We start from the raw sequence: 23316 nt of genomic DNA, 5'->3' as shown, positions 1-23316 counted from the left end.
TGCCAAAATCAGTACTGTATCAGGTTAAAAAGTCAATTTTTAATTTTACGCAAAATCCGATATCCGGCGTTCTATTTTGTCATATTTTCTCCCTTTTTTCGAAAACCGCAACAAACGGCACTCCTCCTTTTCTGCAGAATGGAATAAATCTGCTTAACCAATCACAACGCACCATTCCACTCATTGTAAACAATGATGGTGGCGCGTTGAATACACACGGAATCCTAGTTTTCCTCATATGCTTTGTACTTTGGGATCAACAAACAAACAAAAACAAATGAATACTTTGATGGTATTGATAAACCTGTGGTGGTTTTCTGTGGCAGGGAAGAAACGTAAACCATCAAAATCGAATAATTGACTTGAGAGGCACTGGGGCAAAGCAGAAATGCCAGCTGTTGCTTGTTCTCACAGGACAGAATCAAGCTTCTGTCATGCTAACACATTGACCCCAGGGGATCTTATGAAAAACTTTCCATTATTTTACTTGAAGTCAACGAAAGTCGAGCAGGAGCAAAACATTTTACAGCTGATCGCTATCAAAAAAGTTCAACGACGACGTCCCAAGTATAACAGCAGCAATGACAGTGTTCTTAATATGACAAAGTAAGTGTTTTGGTTAATGCCATTAATGTTTATTTTTTTAATCCGTGTATACCACTGTTCAAGTAAATAAATATAACATGACAAAGATGAATGCACATTTATATATTGATTCAATAGATTTATAGCATTTTGAAAAAAAAAAAACTTTTCATGGATTTATTGCATTTTGCGGAAAAAAAGAATCAGTTTTTATAATAAATCTTTGAAAATCAAATTATGGATTTGAATTTTTTATGTTATTATAACCTAAAAATGCTATGGGAACGTTTGTAACAGAAAATAGTGGTTTTCATCTTGGCACTTTCTTGGAATAGAAAACACATTTTACCCAAATTAGTCTAAATGGATTTATTGTGTTTGGAACCAAACTCTTCACATTTTTTCCTTAAAATCACGTTTAAAATTTGAGTAAGAAAATTTAAGTTGGAAAAAACTTTTTTTAAGTGTCACCAATTGAAGTAATATTTTAAGTATAGTTAAAGGTGCAGTGTGTAATTTTTAGAACGATCTCTTGACAGAAATGCAAAATAATATACAAAACTACATTATCAGGGTGTATAAAGACCTTTCATAATGAACCATTATGTGTTTATTATTAGAATGAGACATTTTTATCTACATACACGAGGGTCCCCTTACATGAAAGTTGCCATTTTGTGTCGCCATGTTTTTACAGAAGCTCTTAACGGACAAATTTTTTTACTTAGTTTTTTCTGGCGATAACATGTTTTTTGGGTGACGGCTATCGTAGCTTCTCTATGTGTTTCAAAAGCAAGGGGTGAGCAGTGGACTGAGCCTTTGGTTGCAATTCGCAACCTCACCACTAGATGTCGCTAAAATTTACACACTGCACCTTTAACAAAGTGTTCTTAACAAAGACAAACATGTTTTAATTTGTGTATGTGTCTGCTTCGTAACTTTCGTAACTTTGTGTTGATGCTAAAGCCCAGCATCAACACAAACAGAAATGAAACGTATAGTGCAAATTAGAGGTCTTCACGGGTCCACTTAGATCCGAAAACCCGAGGTCCGACCCGAGAACCGATCTTAAAGTTTCACATGTGCCTCGGACACAGGTCGGGTACAATAATAGCGGCATCGGGTCTCGGGTAATTTAAAAATGAATGTGTTTTTTCTGAACGGACCCGAGAAGACCCGAACTCTCTCGCCTGTGTGCGTCAATGTCCTTTTCAAACCTCTCATCTGTTTGCCAAGAGCGCTTGCGACATTGTGTGGTTGTCGGAAGGTTCATTTTCATTGAGACAAACATGTCAGTCAATTATAAATGTACATTTTAGCGGTTATGTTGGTGTCGTCGTCAGATAACAAAGTAAAACGAATGGAGCAGCTCGCCAAATTGGTTGCAAGGCCACCGGAGTTTCTATCTGTCTGACTGCTGCGCGTTGGTCTGCAGAATGCACACACGTCAGTGCCGTTTACATTCGGTTCCAGTCGGGTTAAAAAAAAATTTCACTAGTTCGGGTCGGACTCGGGTCTAATTTTCTCGGGTTTGTCTCGGGTCGGGTCTTTCTTTAAAAAAAATTTATTTAAGCACATCGGGTTCGGGTATGAAGTGATTCGGGTCATTTCGGGTCGGGTACATTTCTTTGGACCCGAGAAGACCTCTAGTGCAAATTTTGTTTGTGTTCTTGCAGGGCTACAGTGAATGATATTGGAGAAGGTTAGAAAAAGTAGGGGTCAATTTTCTACGCCTCTGTGCTTTGTATAGAAATAATTAAAAGAAGATAACCAAGGCTTATGTTGTTTGTGTAGGCTGTTCTCCAAAGCTATGCACATAATATGTAAGGTTAATCTATAATGTCTCGTTGATTTAATCCCAGGCTGAAAAGCTGCAGTGTATGAGTGTAACAGAAAGTTAATATAGTATGTAGCTAAACAACTAGGATATTGATGATGATAGAGGTATACAGTAGATTAATAGTGTGTCTGGATGTTAACACTGAAGCCTTTGGCTCTGCTCCACCAACACATGCCCATTATTTACATTTTTAGCATTGCTAATGTTCTTGGTTCCTGTTTCCCTGGGCACCTGACTACTGTTGTGTATCTCTGAGGTTTTTGCTCAGGGCAAAATATACATGATGCTGTCTTTCAGTGTTGCACCATGATTTATCCAGCTCTGCTATCTATCTATAATCGACCTATCGATCATTTTTGATGCAACTGAGCAACCAATAGCCATCATTTCACCATCTCATTTTTATACAACATACCTGAAAGGTTTTTTATATTTTTGTATTTGCCTTACAATCATTAAACTCTATGCTGATATTTTGTGGTTCTTTTTATAGGGTTTGTCCAAGTAGGCGTTCTCATATTTAGAAATGCTCTTTGAAGCAAGCCTGCAGTATTGCTGTAGCCCTGGTCCTTAAATACAGCACAAGACATGTGAGATATACTGTATAAGTGCTAGCTGTTTCCTTTATGAAGTCACAAATATCTGGCCAGCGGTATCACATTTGCCTGTAAAATATAGGCCAATCCATGGTGACTTTACTACGGTCATTACTGACCAGACTTCTGGCTCCCAGAGATCAATGAGAGGAATGTTGTCCATGTGCTGCTTTAAGCTAGAGGGCATAAGTTCAGTTTTTCTGATATGCTTTGCGTACAGTATGTACACTACATGTCTGTTCGTGAACTGTTACTACTGTATTTAATACAGTATAGCTTGTCTTCCGAATTCTCCATATTTAACTAGTATGTTTCTTCCATACTGTATATGCAGTTTCAACAAAGTTAAAATAGAATACATATTTTCTGCCATGGCGCCAGGGTCAGCTGTTTTTCTGATGCTTTCAAAGCCAGTACTAAAATAATCTGTTCTCCGGATAGTAATAGGAGTATCATAGGGATTGCTAAATATGGATGGGACTAAATTATATTTAACAGGGCACCTGTTTTAGCCATCCAAAAGGTGTAGATATAAGCTAAATTGTTTGCGTTTTCAAGAATTATACGTCAATTTTACACCAGACCAAATAGAAATTGGAAATATGTGTTAATATGAAACAACAATATGTTTTTTTAGTTGGAACTGGGTAACTTTTTAATCCTTGTGCCTTGTACCAATTCACTACCCTTACTTGTTATTAGCGGCCACTAAATTAAACGGCTGTAAAAATGTATCAGGTTAATATTTGTTTAAATTTTTTTGCATAAATCTTTTAATCAACCTCAGCACTGATCAAAACTACCAAATGTTTACAAAAATGTCATGATTTTAACTCTTTAATTGCCAGTGATGCCACTGATTTGAGAAAAAAACACACAAAATCACTGGGTTAATGGTGCCACATGGTGATCAACAGTAAAAATCACAAATGTTACCTCTTTAAGGTAAAACCACAAAGAATCAAAAATATCATGGCTCTGCAATCAAAAAATGTGGTTATAATGGAAGTCAATTGGGAAAAAATGGCCACAAACAATAAATGAGGGAGAAAAAATAAAATCTGATGCTGCACAAAAACTAAAAATGCATCAAAGCCAATGTTTTTACTAATCTTTGGCATTCCCAAGACTGTGAAAAAGCTAAAAGAAAATCCAGTCCACAATCACTTTTTATATTGAAAATCGGTCATTTTGTGTGTGTGTTTTCCCAAATTAGTGGCATCACTTATAAACTTGGCCATTTTTGGCCACTAACAACTTGGGGTGTGACGAGACACTTAATCCACGAGACGAAACACGAGATGGGGTTCACAAGAACGAGACGAGACGATATTTTTACACTTTTTAAGAAACCCTCAATGATAAAATAAATGAATAAGAAACTGAAATCACATTATTTTTAAATGTTTTAACTAATCAAGGACAGGCCCTAACAATTATTTTGCTAACTGATAATGAAGAAATTTGTTATATTGGGGTAATAAAAATAGACCCAAGTGAGCAGTAGCATTTAAAATGACATATGCAATATATGTCCATTTCTTTACACTAGAAATGATACAGCCACTGTCATTTTTTGAGCAAGAACATGCAGACATTAAATCATGTAAACTTTGAGTGAAGGTTTAATCTGCTGAGACTTCACATCTGACACTGATCAACAGACAAACACAACGCATCTCAGACTTCACAAGAGCTCCCAAACGAACATTATTGGAAACCTAAACAAAAAAGCAAATGCAGTAAAAGACAGATATAATGCATGCATCCTCCGGAGGTCGCATAAGCAGGCGGCATACGTCATCAAGGTTTATTTCAGATCATTAACTGAGCATTACATTCGCAAGTCGTGAGCATATTACAACAATTTGCGATTAACTAAATAATTAGTAAACTATAAAATTGTTAATAGTCTCTAATAAGACAGTGATGAAGTAAATGTAGTTTAAAAATGCGACCTCCGAAGGATGCAGTCTTTTATTTGAGAAACGGCCAGCACCTCCACAAGAAATCTCGCGAGACACATGTAATCTCGCAAAACACATTTAATCTCCAGATCTCGTCACACCCCTACTAACAACACATAAGGGTAGTAAATTTGCCCACGATATATTGTTAAGTTTTTGAAAAATTCCAAACCATTTTCTTAAAATATGTGTAATATAAGATTTGTCACCAAAAATCATTCAATTTGCTGAAACACAGAGAAAGTTGTGGCTAAATTAAGACGAAAAATTGACAAAAATGGCCCCAATAACACATAAGGGTTAAAGCCATAGAGGGACGGAACTGATTGAAAAAGATATGTTCAGCTCGGACAATTAAAACTTACATATGTCTTTAAAAAAAACATCTCAGACTTGTAAACTTTAGTACCAGCTCCATAGAGGGCAGTAAGCTATAAATCATACTGGGCATAGCCTCACTCAATCTGTTCTTCCATTTCCAAACCGACAATCTCATTGAAACCAAACACCTCTGTGTCCGTGAGGCTTACTACCTGCAGGTCAATACAGTGTAACAGGAAGGAAATTACTGTGTCATTCAGTGCCAGTCAAGGCTTGTCTAGGCCATGATTACCCGTTTGGCCTTTTCTCTCCCGGAGTTACTGTACAGTATGTGGGAATGCAGGAAAACTTGCTTTACTTCTTTTTCCATTCTTAAATGTTTATGGTGGTTTATTATTACCCTTGTTTTATTAAAGCAAATACTACTAGCTTTTGATGCTTAAGTTATAACTGATTTATCATATACTGTATGAAGACCTTGTATGGTTGTATTTTTATATAAGGAATTGGAGAAAAAGAAAGCAAATGTACTTAATCATCTTTTGAACTTAATGGAAATTCTTTTAACTACAACTTGAGTGCATTCATCCATAAAATGTTTAATAATTATAGTTGCATACATGAATTCATCAAGACTAAAGGCCACAGCTGTGGTGTGACACGTATACCCATAATACTGCCAGTGCAAATAAATTTCCCCATTAAGACTGCCATGCTGCGGGATGCTTGTACAATCAGGTTGGTCTATGTTCAGCATCCACAAACCCAGCGTGAAGTTAAAAGAAATGGTTTCACAATAATATTAAACCTGCAGGGAGAGGTGTAGTGAGAGAGAAAATGACTACTATAGAATAATATAGCAGAAAAATCACTAGGTCTTTTTCAATACCTACTCAGTTATTTATGAAATCTTGCTAGCTTAACTGCACAGATGGCACTAATTCTACGTATACTTCTTGTGCTTCTGAAGTTCATAAGCCTCGGATAAAGGCTTTGTACTGTACATACAAAACAGACTTAAAGTGTGCTGTTTCTTTTACACATATTTTGAGCTATGTAACGATTTTGACTTGGGAATCTGCACAAGTATTTGTCCATGCACTTACACATTTACAGTTTTTTATGTATGTGTGGATTAATGTATTGATTTAAATAAATCGGATCGGCATAGGTAGATTTCTGCCTTTACCCTGATTTTACATTACATAAACGCTTTAACCTGCTTTCTCATAGTTTTGTTTATGTGCGCATGTCTCTGTGTGTAAAAGACAAATGTCACAAACCAAAGTAAGCATAAAGCAATCCATAAAAGTCTGCATAAAATAAACTGCAAAAGGTAATGCAGACATGTGAAGAGAAACAGAATACAGAATAGCTTTTGACAGATTTCCCGCCGGCTTTTTGAATGACGAGACGAAGTATGTCACTGACAAAGTCACTGACTGCGAGAAACCTGACAAATCTTCAAATTCAAAGTAAATGCAGCTTTCTGCAGAGCCTTATTATATATATACACACACTCACCTAAAGGATTATTAGGAACACCATACTAATACTATGTTTGACCCCTTTCGCCTTCAGAACTGCCTTAATTCTACGTGGCATTGATTCAACAAGGTGCTGAAAGCATTCTTTAGAAATGTTGGCCCATATTGATAGGATAGCATCTTGCAGTTGATGGAGATTTGTGGGATGCACATCCAGGGCAGGAAAGCTCCCGTTCCACTACATCCCAAAGATGCTCTATTGGGTTGAGATCTGGTGACTGTGGGGGCCATTTTAGTACAGTGAACTCATTGTCATGTTCAAGAAACCAATTTGAAATGATTCGAGCTTTGTGAAATAGTGCATTACCCTGCTTGAATTAGCCATCAGAGGATGGGTACATGGTGGTCATAAAGGGATGGACATGGTCAGAAACAATGCTCAGGTAGGCCGTGGCATTTAAACGATGCCCAATTAGGCTTGCAGCGATAGTCGGTGAAACGGTGATAACCGGTGCTTCAGTCTCTCACCGGTTAGATCACTTGCCCACCGCGACACCGTCTTTCACCGTCATTTTGATATTTTCGTGTAATTTAATCATTTAGTTTCGTTAGAGAGAGCAAACTGAATGTGTCTGGTGCCTGAATTCAGCGGATCTGAACGCGCGTCACGTCACAGAGCAGCAGGTCACAGAGCAGCAGGTGTCAGATTTCATTTATTCCTGTCAGAGTTTGCGAGGTGAGCTGACTGACCAGACGATGGCAGAAGCCGCGTGCTTACTCGTTTTTGTTATAATATACATATATGATGTTTAATATAAGCGAGATCGTTTTGTTGTTGTGTTTATCATCAAGAAAAATAATAAACCCATCATTCAAGCAGCGCTTTATGGAGAAGTAGCCGGTTGCTCTGCTTGGGACTGGCTGGTTCTTTGAGAATTACCTGCGCAAATTGACTCAAGCACTTAAGTAAACCAGCTGTTGCCCTCGCATTGCATGCAAATTCATACGCAATTTAACGCAGCGTACGCAAGCACTACATTTAAACAGTTGCGTAATTCAAAAGTGAAAGTAAAATGTGCACGTCTGCATGCGCATTTATAAGCCCCCCCCCCACACGGTGACACCGGTTTCACCGGGTTTGTGACGTGCTGATTAACCGGTGGGAAAATTACGTCACCGCGGCAACCCTATGCCCAATTGGCACTTAGTGCGCTAAGATAACATCCCCCACACCATTGCATTAATGAGAAATTGAACAGGTGTTCCTAATAATCCTTTAGGTAAGTGTACACTCACACACTCTCCATAGTAATCTCTAATTTCATCAGCATGCGACAATCTTTAGTGTTTTCACAAACGGTTCTGAGTTGAGCCATGTTTCCTGCACTTCATCAGATGGTTGTGTCGGTAACTGCTGTGTGAATGATCTTGTGACTCTCAGATTCTCCTCCTCATATCCAGTAAGAGAGAGGTGAAATTGCTTGCCACATACAGTGACAGAACAGGGCAATGGCAAGATGAAGTTCAATGATAATGTTTGGATTCATGGGTTGGTGAGTTGCGGTACAGTCCCATAAATGTGTGTCTCATAGTAATGCCCTGAGCAATACAGCTCAACATCGCTCAGAAAGAATTTCTTGCACCATCCCTAACCTTGAACCTTCATCATTGTGGTCAGTGCAGCGGCAAATGAAAGAATTTCAGATGTTGTTATATTTTCCAATATATACAAAATAAGGTTTTTTTTAAAGCGTAACTAAACCCCTGTTCAGGGCCTGACTCCACCCACTGGCAATATTTGAAAAATGCAAGAAAAGTGGGCAGACCCCAATGGAGACAGAGGGGACAAACTAAGCTCGTACCAAAAGTGTTGTGAGATCGTAACAAGGGCATGGTGAGCTTGAACCATAGACTGTAAAAAAAGATGGACGACACGACGTCGCCTCCCTCCATTGTAATGAATTGAAGCCAAAAATGTCTGACCATGGTCGCTTCCATGTTACGTAAAAACCTCAGTTTGGACGCCTTATTCGCGCCGCGAGACATCCAGACGCACGTCAACGTGTCTTCACATTGACTTAACATTGAAATCACTCGCGCTTGACGCCTCTACCATGGCTGGTGGGAACGCAGCATAAGTGGTTGCTTCCGGGTTTTATAAGTTGGGTAAGAGCACCACCTGGTGGATAATAGCGGAAATATGGATTGACAGAAAAACCCGTCATTGGCAGAAAGCGTTTTCTCTTAATTGACGAGTCAATGGCGGGAAAAGAGTTATAGGACCTTTGACTGAAAGGTTTCTTGTGGAACCGAAAATGGTTCTTCTCATTGTTATGAGGTACCTTTTTTTAACAGTGCAGACCTTTTTTCCTATAAAATGTCTAGTATATTATAGTGGTCCTTGCATGGCATCTGTCTACAGCAGTGACAGGCTTATTGCAGTTGTCCTCAAAGTTTGACATCTATTTGTCCCCAGCTGTCTGGCCCCTCGCAGACCTCTTCGAGTGTTGTCAGAGAGTTTGTGGCATTGCTTTTGACTCTTCCTCACAGTCAGTGTGCGTCTGTCCAGCTTTATTTGATAGACTCCCGCTGACCTCTAAAGCTCTGGGCAATTTGTAATCCATTCATCCTCATTTCATAGGCTTTACCCACAGGTACACAGTCAGTGGCAAAGCTTAATCTAATAAAAAATGCATGTGTGAGTTAGGCCTGCACAGTATTGAGGGGAAACTGACAATGCGATGTTAAGTTTTTCTGTGATTATGAGAAATAGTGGATGACTTAATCAGATGACATGAAAAGCTGTTTTTCTCTGTTGTTTAATTAAAGCAGTTTTCATGTGGTGTAACACTGGCAAAGGCATCCAAAATGTTTTTGGATGGCATCCAAAAAAGTTTTCCTTTTGAAATAACTATTGCAGAGGCACACACTGCGATGTCCATGCTGAAATGATATATTGTGCAGTGCTAGTTTATTTAGGATGTGGGAACAGCAATACTGTATTGATGTTATTGTTTTAAGAATGAATGTTTTTGTTTAATTTTTATCTACTGTATTTTGTTGAAGAACTAACAGCCATTCAGAACAACATGTGAGGAGAAATGTAATTACTATTGCTTTATGTAAGTGCATATCGTCGCTGTCCGATGAAAACCACGTATGTCCATTTTGCCGATTTTGAGATTTTTCGACGGATTGAATGCCAGGTTCATTTCCGTATACAGTATGCTTCACATACCTAAATGGCCAATGAAAAGTTGTGAAATCATGTCATCTGATTTTAACGTATGTCCATTTGGTGTTTAAGCTGTCAATCACGCCGCGTATCTCCCGCCTGTGAAGCATCTCGCCGGTTTTGTAAAGTTTCATAGAAGCTCAGCACTGGATATAGCCGAATAAACATAGCCTGGTGAGACAACATCTTTCCTTCATCGAGGTAAACGTCCCCCCTGATGCCAGATGTACGTCTAGGAGTGACTAAATTACGGTAGGACTGTGCAATCAAAGTATCTGTCTAGCATAGGTTTTATTTACACTGGGGACGCTGGGGACATATCCCACCACTTTTTGAAGGCGTTTGGTTAAAATGTTCTGAAAAATCGAGCGATGCTTAAGACTTAAGGTTTTGTGGTCCAGGGTCACATATGTGCGTAGTATGCTTATGTGTTTTTTCTTGTACATATGTAGTGAAATTCATTGTAATTATTGACTAAACGCGCTGCTGTTTTCTACGGTATGGTGCTTTGGCATTGTTCGGTTGAGCTGGTGTTGCAGGGACTGTTGCATGTGTGACATTGAGGGTTTTATGCTGAGTATTTTCTTGTTGTTGACTGGCCTACGCTATGCCCACTTTCAATGCGCCGTTATTCAATATTTTTCCCGTCCTGCAGTAATGTTTTTTATCTGATCTTTTGTCCCCACCAGTTTTCAACACAAACTGTACATATATGTACATTTGACAACAGAATTTCAACCTGAACACAGAATTAATAAAAAATATACAATTGAGAAAAGCATTGAAGTCAAGTAAAGATGAAAGAGATAAAAAAGATTGACTTTCCACCTGTTTCTTGACGTAAATGTGGCCGCCGCCATCTTTGAGCTTTCCGGTTTATGACTTCTGGTGAGTCACTAAAGCTAATGGTAGTCTATTGCGAAAGACACAAGTGTGCCGTTTTGACTGGCTGTTTAATGTTTATTATGAAATCCAGGAAGTCTGACATAATTTGTGCAGTTAGGGGTTGCCATGATAGCTACTACAAACGCAGTAAATCTCTACAAAACATTTGTTTTAACCATAATACATGCACAAGAATTGAATGTGTATGTGACTCACATGCACTCATGATCTGTATTTACTAGGGATGGCACGGTTCATGAAAAAAATCCGAACCGTTCGGTTCGCTTGTCTCGGTTCGGAGCGCGTGTGTGCCGTACGGTTCAACGGTTCATGGCATGCGCAATGTAACCTCATGCCCTGTATGTGACCCCAGATAGCGTGTTTCCCTTTCGCGAATAGCGCGAAAGAATAGGTGACTGCTGTGGAGAGTGAGTGCTGCCGGCCCGGTCATGTTACGTGTAGAAATGTCAAGAGGGAGAGAAATGGAAGTCTGCCCGGAGTTGGAGGATGCCCCAGCGTCGTATAAGTTTGGTGTGTGGAAACATTTTTTATTTCATGTTACCTATGATGATATAGATATATAGAACTGCAGGCTATGGGTTGAATATATTCAAAACAGCCACACGCGACGACAGCCTTCTCTCCGCCCATTTATCTAATCTGAGGTAATGAACACTGTTTTACGTCTTTTCGTATTCAGCGCTATTTTTAGCCTTTCATTGATAAAACGAAAGCGGCTGATTTCTGCGTAGTTTCATTTTGCTAGCGTGTGAAAGTTGCGCGATCTTATTTCATAAACTGCCCCTTAAAGTAATCAGGTCAGAAGTAGTCAAAAGTGGACAAAAGAGACGGATTTAAATATTACAGGTGTAAACGTTATGTTTCTCTCTCGTCCACATACTCTCTGCAGTAAAAAAGCAGCCTCTCAGTGATAAATCTTAGAGCTACACTGAAGTTGGCAGTTTGATAAATGCAAGTTTTCTTTGTGTGCTAAAAAGGCACATAAGTTCATGTAGATGGCAATACACATTCTCTTTTTTGCCAAATAAATGAAAAGCATGTTGAAATCATCAATGTCTTCCCTCTTGCTGTATCAAAATCTCACCTGGCTTTCCTCAGGGATGTTCCCAATAATGTGCTTAAAGTTAAATTCAGTTTGTGCATGATTACATGATATAACTTTTTTAATACTGTATCCTAAATTATGGATAATTAATACATTAATAAGATAATACATTTCTGGAGTGTTAAAAATTAAAAGAAAAAATAACAACAAGAACCGTACTGAACCGAGAACCGTGACCATAGAACCGTGATACGAACCGAACCGAGGGTTTTGTGAACCGTGCCACCCCTAGTATTTACAAATCCATCCAGTAAAACCTTTCATAGAAACTGCCAGTAAACAATACAATAAAAACAATTTAAAGGGGGGGGGGGGGGGGGGGTTAATGGTATTTCAAGCATTCTGACTTATTAACACAGTTATAGAGTTGTTTCCTCATGCTAAACGTAGGCAAAGTGTCAAAACAGCAGTTGGACGTGTTACAGAGTATTTCTGTGCCGAATGCACTTCGCCAGGGTTTGTACAAGTTTCGGCAAGTTTTTTTCGATTACAGTTCTAACTGACGTTTCAGGGGTTTTCGATATGTATCACTTCTTTATATGGGCTTCCACCGGAAAACTTCCCCTGGAAAACCCCGCCCACCCGTCAATCAGCAGGAGACGCTAGAGCTGCTAACACCTTATCACGCCACTCAGCTTATTTTAATTTCAAAAGTCAACAATTGCACGAAAGAAGAAGTGTGTTTTTGGATGTAAGGAGAAGACATCCAGCCTTATGGAAACAATGGATATAGTTTATTATCCGGGGTAGCAGAGGAGTTTTGCGTGTGTGTTTGATGCAGTGGATTTTCCCAACCGGGTCATGACGAGTTGCACGCGGTAAGTAAGACTTTTGTCTTATGTTGGAAATAGTCGCGTGCATATTATATAAATAACACGAACATGTAGTGAATCATAAGTTAAAACAGTGTTGTATAGTGTTGCATGACTCGTACTCGCTCCTCCCGCGGTATAACTCCTCCTTCTTCATTTTTTCGTACGTTATCAGAAAGATTCGGTAAAGTATAAATCTGATTAAACTAAAGACTCTTCAGAGATATAAAGGATGTCATACTACTCTATAGGTACTCCAGATTAACATCAGAAATGCAGAAACAGCGTGTGTTACGTGAGCTTTAAAAACAAATAATATTATGCCGATAAAAATATGCTGATTTAGCCGATTTATTTATTCTGCTACTATATATTATTACAAAAATGCGATTACAGTACAGAATATATACGACATAATCTGCTTAGTTAATGTTTATAATAGTTCGTAATGTGTTTGTGCGTAACGTTACTTTTGTTATGTTTGAAATGAAAAGCAAATACTTTTTAAAGTAAGCGAATGAGTTTATGAAATTATGTCTCCACCTGCGTAAGAAAAAAAATGTAATAATATTTTTATAAAATGAAAACAATACTCAATACATGTAGTAGCTTGACGTGTTGCCAAAAACAAGTCCATTATAATTTGCCGTTTAAAAAAAAAAACTCACATCAGAGGGACAGTTGTGACATTTTAAACCAGCCCCTGAAAAGTTAAAAACACAAAGTCTTGGTAAATTCCATGTACATACACTCGACTGACTTTCCCATTGTAAAGATACTAGTATGTCTCTGTGCTTTTATATTTTTATATTATACTTTAATCTTTGATTCACAAAGGTTGCCGAGAAGTAAATCGATGCCTGACTGCAGTTTTTTTGTGTAGCATTAGATTCCTCAACAAACACTGTTTACTTCAATCTGAGGGTGCATTGCAGTCAATAGTCATGGAGGAACAATGGCTCCCAACAGAGAGTTTCAAGTGTTTTCATTTTACAAATTTTACACACTGTGCAGTTCCATCATGAACCCATAAGGGATTTCTGAAGTGCTGATCTTGTCAAATTTGGTTAAATTTAGCATAATGATGAATGCAGAGAAACAAAGACAAAGTTTAATTCTTCATACCATGCCATTAAAAGGGATTAGCACAAAATTGACTCTTTTGGCATAACGATGGACCCAAGAACAATGCAAATAAGATTTAAACCTGAAACCATAGAGAAGAAATCTGAAGGAAACTTACGTTTTTTTTTTAAATAGTAGTCACATGCACCACTATAGTAAATGGTGTTTGCAAAACTACAGCTGAATTACATGGCATGGTATCAAATAGAATATCCCTCTGATGTTTAGTGTACCATACAGTGCATAAATGTTAACCATTAACAGGTTTAACATTGTGTGCATTCCTAAAAGTCAGAAAATGTTATGTTTTGTTACTTATAGCAACCTTACACGTTTGATAAAACTTGGCCTAAAACAGGATTTCCACCAATTGATTTTCCATAAATAATTCAATTTCACTTCCTCAAGAATTTCATGGTCGGATCATTGGGATCCAAGAAAACAATCTTTGCTTACACATGTACAGTAGTAAGACTCATGTGAGTGTGTACAGGTAAACGGCCAAGGTGGATTTTGGTGGGCTGTTCATCTTCTGAGGTTTTTAGCATTAATATTTAAACGGCTGCATTGTGCACTAACATAACTCAATTTTTTAAGCTTTTCAGTTTTGTAACCTGAACAACCATGCAAAAGTAAAGGAACACACACTTTTAAATAATAGAAATAATAATCGAGTTAATAATAATAATAATAAAGTTAATCGCATTAACCAACAAAAATATTATCATGTCCAAATCAACAATGGTAACAGAATGTAGTAAGACAGAGGTTGATTAACAATTGGCATTTATATAGGATATAAGATTTTTAAAATGTCAAAGCACTTGCCTTTTTCATATCTTTTTCATTAGAGATAACAAGCTGTAAGACAGAACGGGTGAATTATTGAGTAATCTATTTGTGATGGTCATAGTGTTTGGCCACATGAAGTCTGCACTGTTATAAGAAGTTTATCTCAGAATGTTTAATCATTTTCCGTTTCTTATTTTCATCTTCACGTTCATTACTTTGTCATCCTTTTAAATCTTTTAGCACTCACTACTCCAACACACACACACACACACACACACACACACACACACACACACACACACACACCATGTCATTGGCTACATTACATTATTCAGCTGCCCTCTAGTCAAACTGAAAGAAGCTTTCTGCAGTAATGTACACTAGCATATTATTTGATTGTGATCAATGAAAATGTCCTTGATATTTTCACTGCTCACTGTCTCTACAACTGTTGGCTTCATCAATTTGAATGCACGGCCCTTTAAAGCATTGGATCAAATTTTGAAGGGGCTTTTGAGCATTCTTTTGAAACTTTTACATTCTTGCATCTGGGCAGTTTGAAATTTTGCGAACTGGGCATTGTTATTATTTCCTTTCATCTATGACTAGGGCAGCTATAATTTACTAAGGGTGTCACAATTTCGATTTTAAATCGTAATCGATCGAAATTAAGTCACAACCTCAACTTCGAATTTAAAAATGGAATCATCGAATGTCACGTCCAGTCGGCTTGCCAAGCGGAAAAAAAAACACGTGTTGAGTGCTGCGAGTCAACATCTTAATTCCTCTAAATTCGCAAGCTACAAACAGTTAAAGGGATAGTTCGGCCAAAAATGATATTAAACCCATGATTTACTCACCCCCAAGCTGTCCGTTTTGCATATGTCCATTGTTTTTCAGACAAACACATTTTTGGATATTTTAGAAAATGTTTTAGATCTTTCAGTTAATTAAATGTGAAGTTACGGGGACACGACCTTCAAGTCCAAGGATATTTGTTGTAGAAATATCCATATTTAAAACTTTATAAACGAAAATAAATACCTTCCGGTAGCGCCGCCATCTTAGTCGCGTCCGCATTCAAGATCAGAGCTTTACGCAACTTATGGAGGTTACACTGCTGCTGCTCTGTGCCCCCGCCCTTCGAATTTGTTATACGTCACTAAGAAAAATGCGTACACTACGCTAATACTCTCTCCTGAATACAGAGGAGTCTAAGATGGCTTTGCTACCGGAAGGTCGTTTTTTTTTCGTTAATAAAGTTTTAAATATGGATATTTCTACAACACCACCACACAGATTACCCTCAGAAGACATTTGTTTGTCATCCTGGAGCCGTTTGGATTTATTTTGTAAAGGATGGATGCACATTTTTTTGTCTTGAAAGTCGTGGACCCTGTAACTTCACATTTAATTAACTGAAAGATCTAAAACATTTTCTAAAATATCCAAAAATGTGTTTGTCTGAAAAACGATGGACATATGCAACTCGGACAGCTTGGGGGTGAGTAAATCATGGGTTTAATATAGTTTTTGGCCGAACTATCCCTTTAAAAGATAACAGATACAGGAGACACCACGCAAGCTGCTCTTTACATGGGAAACAAAAAACAGCACGTGCCTCCCACCTTCAGCTGAACTCCACGTGCACAGCAGAGCTGCGTCTGTGACAGGACCGGTCGTTTCTCTGAACTGAGATCTGTGGCCAGTTGCATAAAACTTTAAGACTAGTCTTTAAAGTAAGTCATTAATTTTTTTCTCCAAGACTGATCATAACTGTTTGAAGTATGTTACATAGAAAGATAGATTGGTCTAATTTAAATCCAAATAATAAGACTGATTAGCCCTAACTAATTGCTAGTTAGTCAGAATCATTCTTAAGACGCAGTCTTAACGTCATGCACCAATTGGCCTAAACCATGCACCAATTTTTTTAAGGGGGCACAGTGTGCACAGCTCACAGAAATTTGTGCATACACATACACATAAATATTATAGAGCTTTCAGTCTTTTCCATGGCACTTACATTTCAAACAATTTGAGTGCCCCTGCCTTCATGCAAAAAACTCCAAAATAAAAGTGTTGACTAACTTTTATATCAAATACTATTCAATCGGAAAAATGACATATTGGCATCATATTTACATCTGAAACGGCATGTTTTGTTTATTTACGTTTTGTTTAATGACTTGTTAAATTGTGTCATTAATGCATTTTGCACAACAACTGCATTATCCTATCAAATTTATGTAATTTTAAATCCATTAAGGATATAAACAATGGAAATTACATAAGCTAGCCACGTGATCAAGTTTAATGTTCAATAATGATTAAAAAAATGTTTAGATAAATTATTAAAGGGACGGATTTTTGCATTAAATTTTACCTCATATGTGAGCATGTGTGATTCCGCGCCCACGTGAACTCTGGCGAACTTTGGCATTGTATCAAGATGAATCTAGAAATCTACTAATATAATGTTGAGACGGTCACATTTTAAACCATACATTTTCTACACAGAGAAAGTTAACTGCACATTACCGTACTGGGGTTTGGAAATGTTGTGATATATTATTTTTTTTAAACATTTTAATTCCTCAGATAGCAAAATGCAGCACCAACAGCAAAGAGCTTGTGAGCACGCTCAGACGCTGATGGCGGCTGCGCTGACTGCAGCGCCTGCCACCAGAATAAAGTAATTTAACACGATCAAAACACTATAAAAATGGCAAAAATCTCTGAAAAGTTGATGCGGCACATAATTAATAATATTTTGCATATTAAACAGATTAAAAGACAAGTAACAGATTAATGGACGCTTCTTTAATTTTGAGGTTGCATGCAAAATCCATTTGGCTCAAAAGACTGGTTTGGTTTGAATGGGCCTCTGTTATCAGGTATGTGTGTTATCAGGTGCGTGTACCATATTTTTCCACTGGCAGCACAACTAACATGGCAGGGCATCTTCGGGTTAAAGGCAAGATATTATATTTCATAAAAATCTAGTCTCAAAATGGCATAGCAACCTGTTCTTAAAATCGAAAACCGAACCGTGGCATTAAAATCGAAAATGTAACCGAATCGAGGATTTGGAGAATCGTGACACACCTATTAAATTTAAAGTTCATATAAGTGATAGTTATTAGTTATAATTATTAAAGTAATTATAGTTTACTATAAACAGATGGTTTCCAAGTCATTTACAAAGGAAAGGCGTTAAGTTTTCCGATTATGAGTGGCAAAACATAATTCTTTTCAGGTGAATTAAAGCTATCATTTAATGGTTTCTTTTCATCTTAGAGCTGAGCTACATGTCTCGACAGCATTTGTTTTGCAGTGATAATTTCGGTCTTCGTGAGAATTTGAGGTGCACATTGAAAACATTATTTACGCTGCGTGATGGAAATGTGTGATGATTCACATTTTCTTTTATTTATAAGACAAATAGCTCACTCGGAAGACAGTAATTATCATATTTGCTTTTGAATTGAACAGCAGTCTTATGTGAAATTGTGTGCAAGCTATAAAAAATAACAAAGATAAAATTCACAAGTGCATCAGAATTATAGTTTTAGATATAAAAGGATGAAGAACGAGAACACGCCATATAGGTCCATAATTCCTTATAAACATTCAGATGATTTTTTTCCCCTGCTTCAGTTTTCCTAAACAAGATGTGGCTATTTAAGCACATTTGTGTAGTGACAAATAGATTTAGATGTCCTTCCTGTCAACCTTTTATTCTCACTGCATGCTTTGCAAGAAATTTGCATATTATCATGCTTGGCTGGCATTTGAAAAAAGTTGTGTAGAAGGCAATTCAAGAGCAGTTACTGAATATATTTAAATGCATTGAACCTTGGATTTATTTAAAGTAACAAGTAACATAGAGCTGTCTCAGTGCATTATCCTTCACTCAAATATGCTGCCAGATGTCCCTTACGCATTTTACATCCTGCTGTAAGCTGGTTTGCTGATCTTAACTGGTCTACCAGGCTGGTTAGGGTGAGCATTAGCCTGTTGTGTGTATGACTAGCTTGTGTTGTGTGTATGGCACCTTTAACAATCCATGATATTGAGTTGTAACATTTGTGTCATATTGTGAGGTTATGCAGGGCTTGCACAGTCTGGCCAGTATTTAAACCACAGTCTTTTCAGTGGGGTAAGAACAACAACAACAACAATTTTCTAAAACTCCTTACTCATCCCACATGGCTAATATCTTTCACATTATCGTTCTAGGATGTGCTTACTCAAGACTTATTCTGTTAATGGGCAGACAGGATCTTTTATACCATATGTTAAGTTGCTTTGGTTGTAACTGGCATTCAGCCACTGCCTTAGTGGACTAAATAGGCTGGGGACATGATTTAGCACATGCGCTAATTGAATTAGCCCGTGGAGTGGTTCAGTTCTGGCTGATCTCTCACTGCATGAAATTAGGATTAGCTTTATTTGGACATAATTGACTTCTGCTTGCTTGGCAACTGGTCTGTATTAGCGTATAGACCTTAATACAGAGAAATGCATGCATATCACTCCCATTCCAGCTTGACCTTGAGGTTTCTCAGCTTTTAATGTAATGGGTTGTTTCAGGTACTTCATTTAGCTCTGGTTAAATACCCACTACTGCTTATTTAGTCAACTGCAGCAGTCACATGATGCTAAAGAATGACACAGGAACAGAAGAAAATTGTTCTCTAGTCTATAGTTTTGAAATATCCACCACGCACAAGAGACCATTTGTCTGAGGTTAATAGTGTGTATCTGAACTTTTCCTCAGAGGCCCACCAAAGATGTCACATTAGTTTCTCAGCAGATTCATCAGAGAAAGTTCTCTCATACAAACTCTCAATGTTCCCTGGAGACTCTGCAGGTACTGTACACCTTACCCGAAGTATGTTCCTGTTAGCTTTAACATGTCAGATCCAGACCTGTGTTTACCTTCGTCAGCTATCCTTTTTTGTCCACTTTCTCTTTTTTTCGTTTAAGGAGATACCAGGGGCTCGTTCAAATTTTCCTTGTGTTTCCAACAACCCAATGCATCAAACAAACAGCTTTATGACATAGTGTAGATGCCCATTTTAGCTTTATTTGGGGGGGGGGGGGGCTAGCTGTAATAAGCCTGCAGAGACACCTAGTACCACAACCACAGTGTTTAGGTTTCAAAGCTATTAAATAAATGGAATCAGTACATTTTAAAATACCTATATGGTCATATTTGAAAGGTTATAGGGGATGAATGCATGCATTACCTATCCAAATATGGAACGCTGAATTTGTAAATGATGTTGGATTAGAACAATTCTTCTCAAAGTTTTTGGCATACCCCACGGTGTGAGGTGCATTCCTTCCTTGCTCCCACAAAAAAAATTCATGACATAAAAAAAATCTCAAACTTAAAACAAAACATATTAAATTATACAGTGTTTTGCTGATGGTTGGTTTTGGTAGTTATATTTTTGATTACATAGAATTTATTTAAAATGTATTTAACTTTAAACAAACTCTTGCCAGTAAATAACATACATTTAAATCTACGGTAAATTACCGGCAACCCAGCTGCACTTCAAATCGGCAGAAATTAAACACAAAATTGTCCGGTTACGAATTTTATGGACGGTCATTCGGTGCATCCCGAATTAAAAAGTTTAAAATATGAGTTTTTAATCACAAATAACTCATACCTATGTATATGGTTTTATAAGACACATCACACAGAGACCGTTTAAAGATACAATTTGTAGAATCCGCCGCTAGAGGGTTGCACAATCAAAACAATAAAAATGATGTCGATCAATGACGCTCTGAAGAAGCGTGGAATTATGGGATTTGTTCAACCACTGATGGCCATCAATCAGACGGGAACGAAAAATCATGTTAACATTGCGTTTGATGACATCGTTTTATTTCATTATGTAAGGTTCCATGTAATGTTCAAAACAAAATTGTTAAGGGCTCGTTATAGTCGTGCGTAGGTCCTACGGCGTAGGTTCCGCATCGGTTTTCATTTATACTTTTGCGTCGTCGTCCGCGTCGACGTGCAAACACACGCGCGACCGCTGGTAGGCAGTATCCACGCGTTTAACCACAGTAGCAGCGCGACCGTCAGAGAAGAAGAAACCGGGCAAGGTTAACCCACAAACGAAGAAGAAACAGCAATTTGTTGTGTATAATTTCAGAAGACCAGCAATGATGGAAGTAAATAAACAGCGACTTTTGATGCAGTTTGAGTTAAATCACTCCTCAACTTGGCTCATCTTTGTTTTCACAGTCACAAACGAAAATACCTATAACGCAGTTTTTTTACCTGACAGGAGGGGTTCTGCTGGACCAATCATAGCGCTTGCGGTCCGCGTAGAACTGACGTGCTGTTCAACATTTTGCAAGGTGCATGTCAGGCTACGCAGAGCTACGCACAGGCTACGGATAGCCTACACCGTAGCTACGGCGTAGAACCTACGCACGACTATAAATCGCCCTTTAGTCATAGATGTTACAGTATTAGTCCAATATGATGGTGTGTTAACACTAGGGGTGTAATGGTATGTGTATTCATACCTGACCGTTTCGGTACAGGGCTTTCTGCACGATGCACATGTGCACCGAATGGCGAATGCAATCTTTTGTGTGCGGAACATAGGTGTAACATAATATGTTGTGTGCGTTTCCACACAAACATATTAAGTTGGCGGAAGTCTCCGCGTTCAGCGCAAGTCTTCTGTCAAACATATAACATAATTCGGCCTGCAGAAAGATTTTTATTTACTTAGTTCATCATCATCAATAGGAAGTGTTTTTTTTTAAATGCTGGCGACCAATATTATACCAAACATTCAGAGCCTCTGCATACACATGGACTATTTGCTGAGACATTGACTGTCCTCAGATGTCTCCGAGCTGGCCATCCGAGTTACACCGGAGCCATTGGCCATTAAGACATCTGTACCGAGTGTCACTTCACAGGAGAGGTGGTGCGCTGAAATGTGCAACCCATCAACACTTGCTCAAAATGTCAGTTTGACAAGAAGGCTCATCGGGATAGCTGCCATGGGTGTGTGATTTATAATACATCTGCTTCTGAATTTATGATCAGTAAGAGAAAATCTAAGTTTTGTGTACATATATCTGAACTCTGATATAATCCTTAAATATTGGGGCATGACTCACTTCTTAGTGCTTCTGCACTTCTTAAATTTGACAGCTGTGGCTTATAATCACCAGTGCTTACTAAATAATATAGTAGTGCTTATATACTCTAATGTGACCACAGCTTTCCTGTCACCCCTAATACACCTACCTGTAATAAAATCGCAAAACAAAAAATAGGCACGAATTGTGTTTAATAACAATGGGATGTGTAGTTCCTATCATCATATCAATGCAATACTGCTTCACTTATAGTTTCAGTGAGTTACTGGCTCTGTTTCTAACTTTAGCACAGACCTATCTGGCTCAGTTTTTATCTCCTCCTAAAACTGATTCCTTTTGGTGTTCCCTTAATCTATCCAAAAGCCTTTTTTGAACGCATGACTTTGCAGACATCCATTTGGAAGACCAACCCCAACTCCAGGATTGCTCTCTGTTTGTTTGGGTCTGGGTGGATTAGCGCAGCAGGGTGCATTAACATAAAGAAGACTTCTCCTCTGTTTAGCCTGTTATCTGTTCATCTTAAAAAACCCTTTCGAAGCAGTAGGTACCCTAGGCAAGACTGTTAATACATCTTCTGCCAAAGCTATTTTTCACTGGCTTATCTGTTATCATTTAATTTGTTGTAGGGAATAATGATGTCTGGGGTTACTGTATATGCAAGACCACTATAGTGACCTTGTTTGAGGGAACTTGCTGAAGAGTCTTCAACACAGTGCTGTTCAGAATAAAACTGCTATAAGCTTATACAAATAGCATGTCAAAACAAAATCAAAAAGTCTTTTGTAAAACAATGCTTGGGATATTTGGTTGTCGAGTTTGTCCTTGGACTCGGTAGGGTTCTCTCCTTGCGCTAAGCTCTCTACCTGTTTTCATTTTGTCACACTCCAAGCGTAAAATTGTCAAGCCTCTGCCTTTTAGTGCTGTGTCATTTCCATTGCATGCTTCATAAACTGAGAGATGAAAGTGTTTGGCATGGTTGGATTTATGTTTTTGTACCGAATTTCTTGTTACAGAACGATACATCGTGGAAACCAGACACCTGTCAGGACTGTAGCTGCTACAACGATATTGTCATTTGCAGACCAACCCGCTGTCGAAATCCCCAGTGTGACTTTCAAAGGGTAAGACCGAGGTCTTTGCTCATACCTGAGTCATTACAACAAGTTAATAACATTGTCTGGATGGATGGAGAAATGAATTGATGGCTTAATGCAGTGAATGGATGGGTGGGCGGATGGACGAGTGTGATGAATGAGTAAATGATGGACGTCGTTATCCTGCATCATCTCATCTCAATTCCAATATGCAGTAGCCTGAGACAGAAAGAAAGCTACAGCACATGGCATAAGAGTCGCTTTAATATTGTTGACCCTGGGTATGGGTAATTGTTTTA

The 23316-nt window shown here is 38.1% G+C and overlaps 1 protein-coding gene across 1 annotated transcript in view; it reads left to right on the top strand.

The window, feature by feature from the left end:
- The window catches only part of fras1 (Fraser extracellular matrix complex subunit 1), a 271538-nt gene that overhangs the window by 26856 nt on the left and 221366 nt on the right, over positions 1–23316 (top strand). Inside the window, exon 3 of the mRNA XM_073861042.1 lies at positions 22937–23044. Coding sequence (XP_073717143.1) covers positions 22937–23044 — 108 coding nt within the window. The remainder of the gene's footprint in view (positions 1–22936; positions 23045–23316) is intronic.

This window comes from Misgurnus anguillicaudatus, chromosome 22, assembly GCF_027580225.2.
Source record: "Misgurnus anguillicaudatus chromosome 22, ASM2758022v2, whole genome shotgun sequence".
In the NCBI taxonomy this organism is placed as follows: Eukaryota; Metazoa; Chordata; class Actinopteri; order Cypriniformes; family Cobitidae; genus Misgurnus; species Misgurnus anguillicaudatus.
The sequence above is the reverse complement of the archived record's forward strand: the minus strand, read 5'-3'. Positions and strand labels throughout refer to the sequence as shown.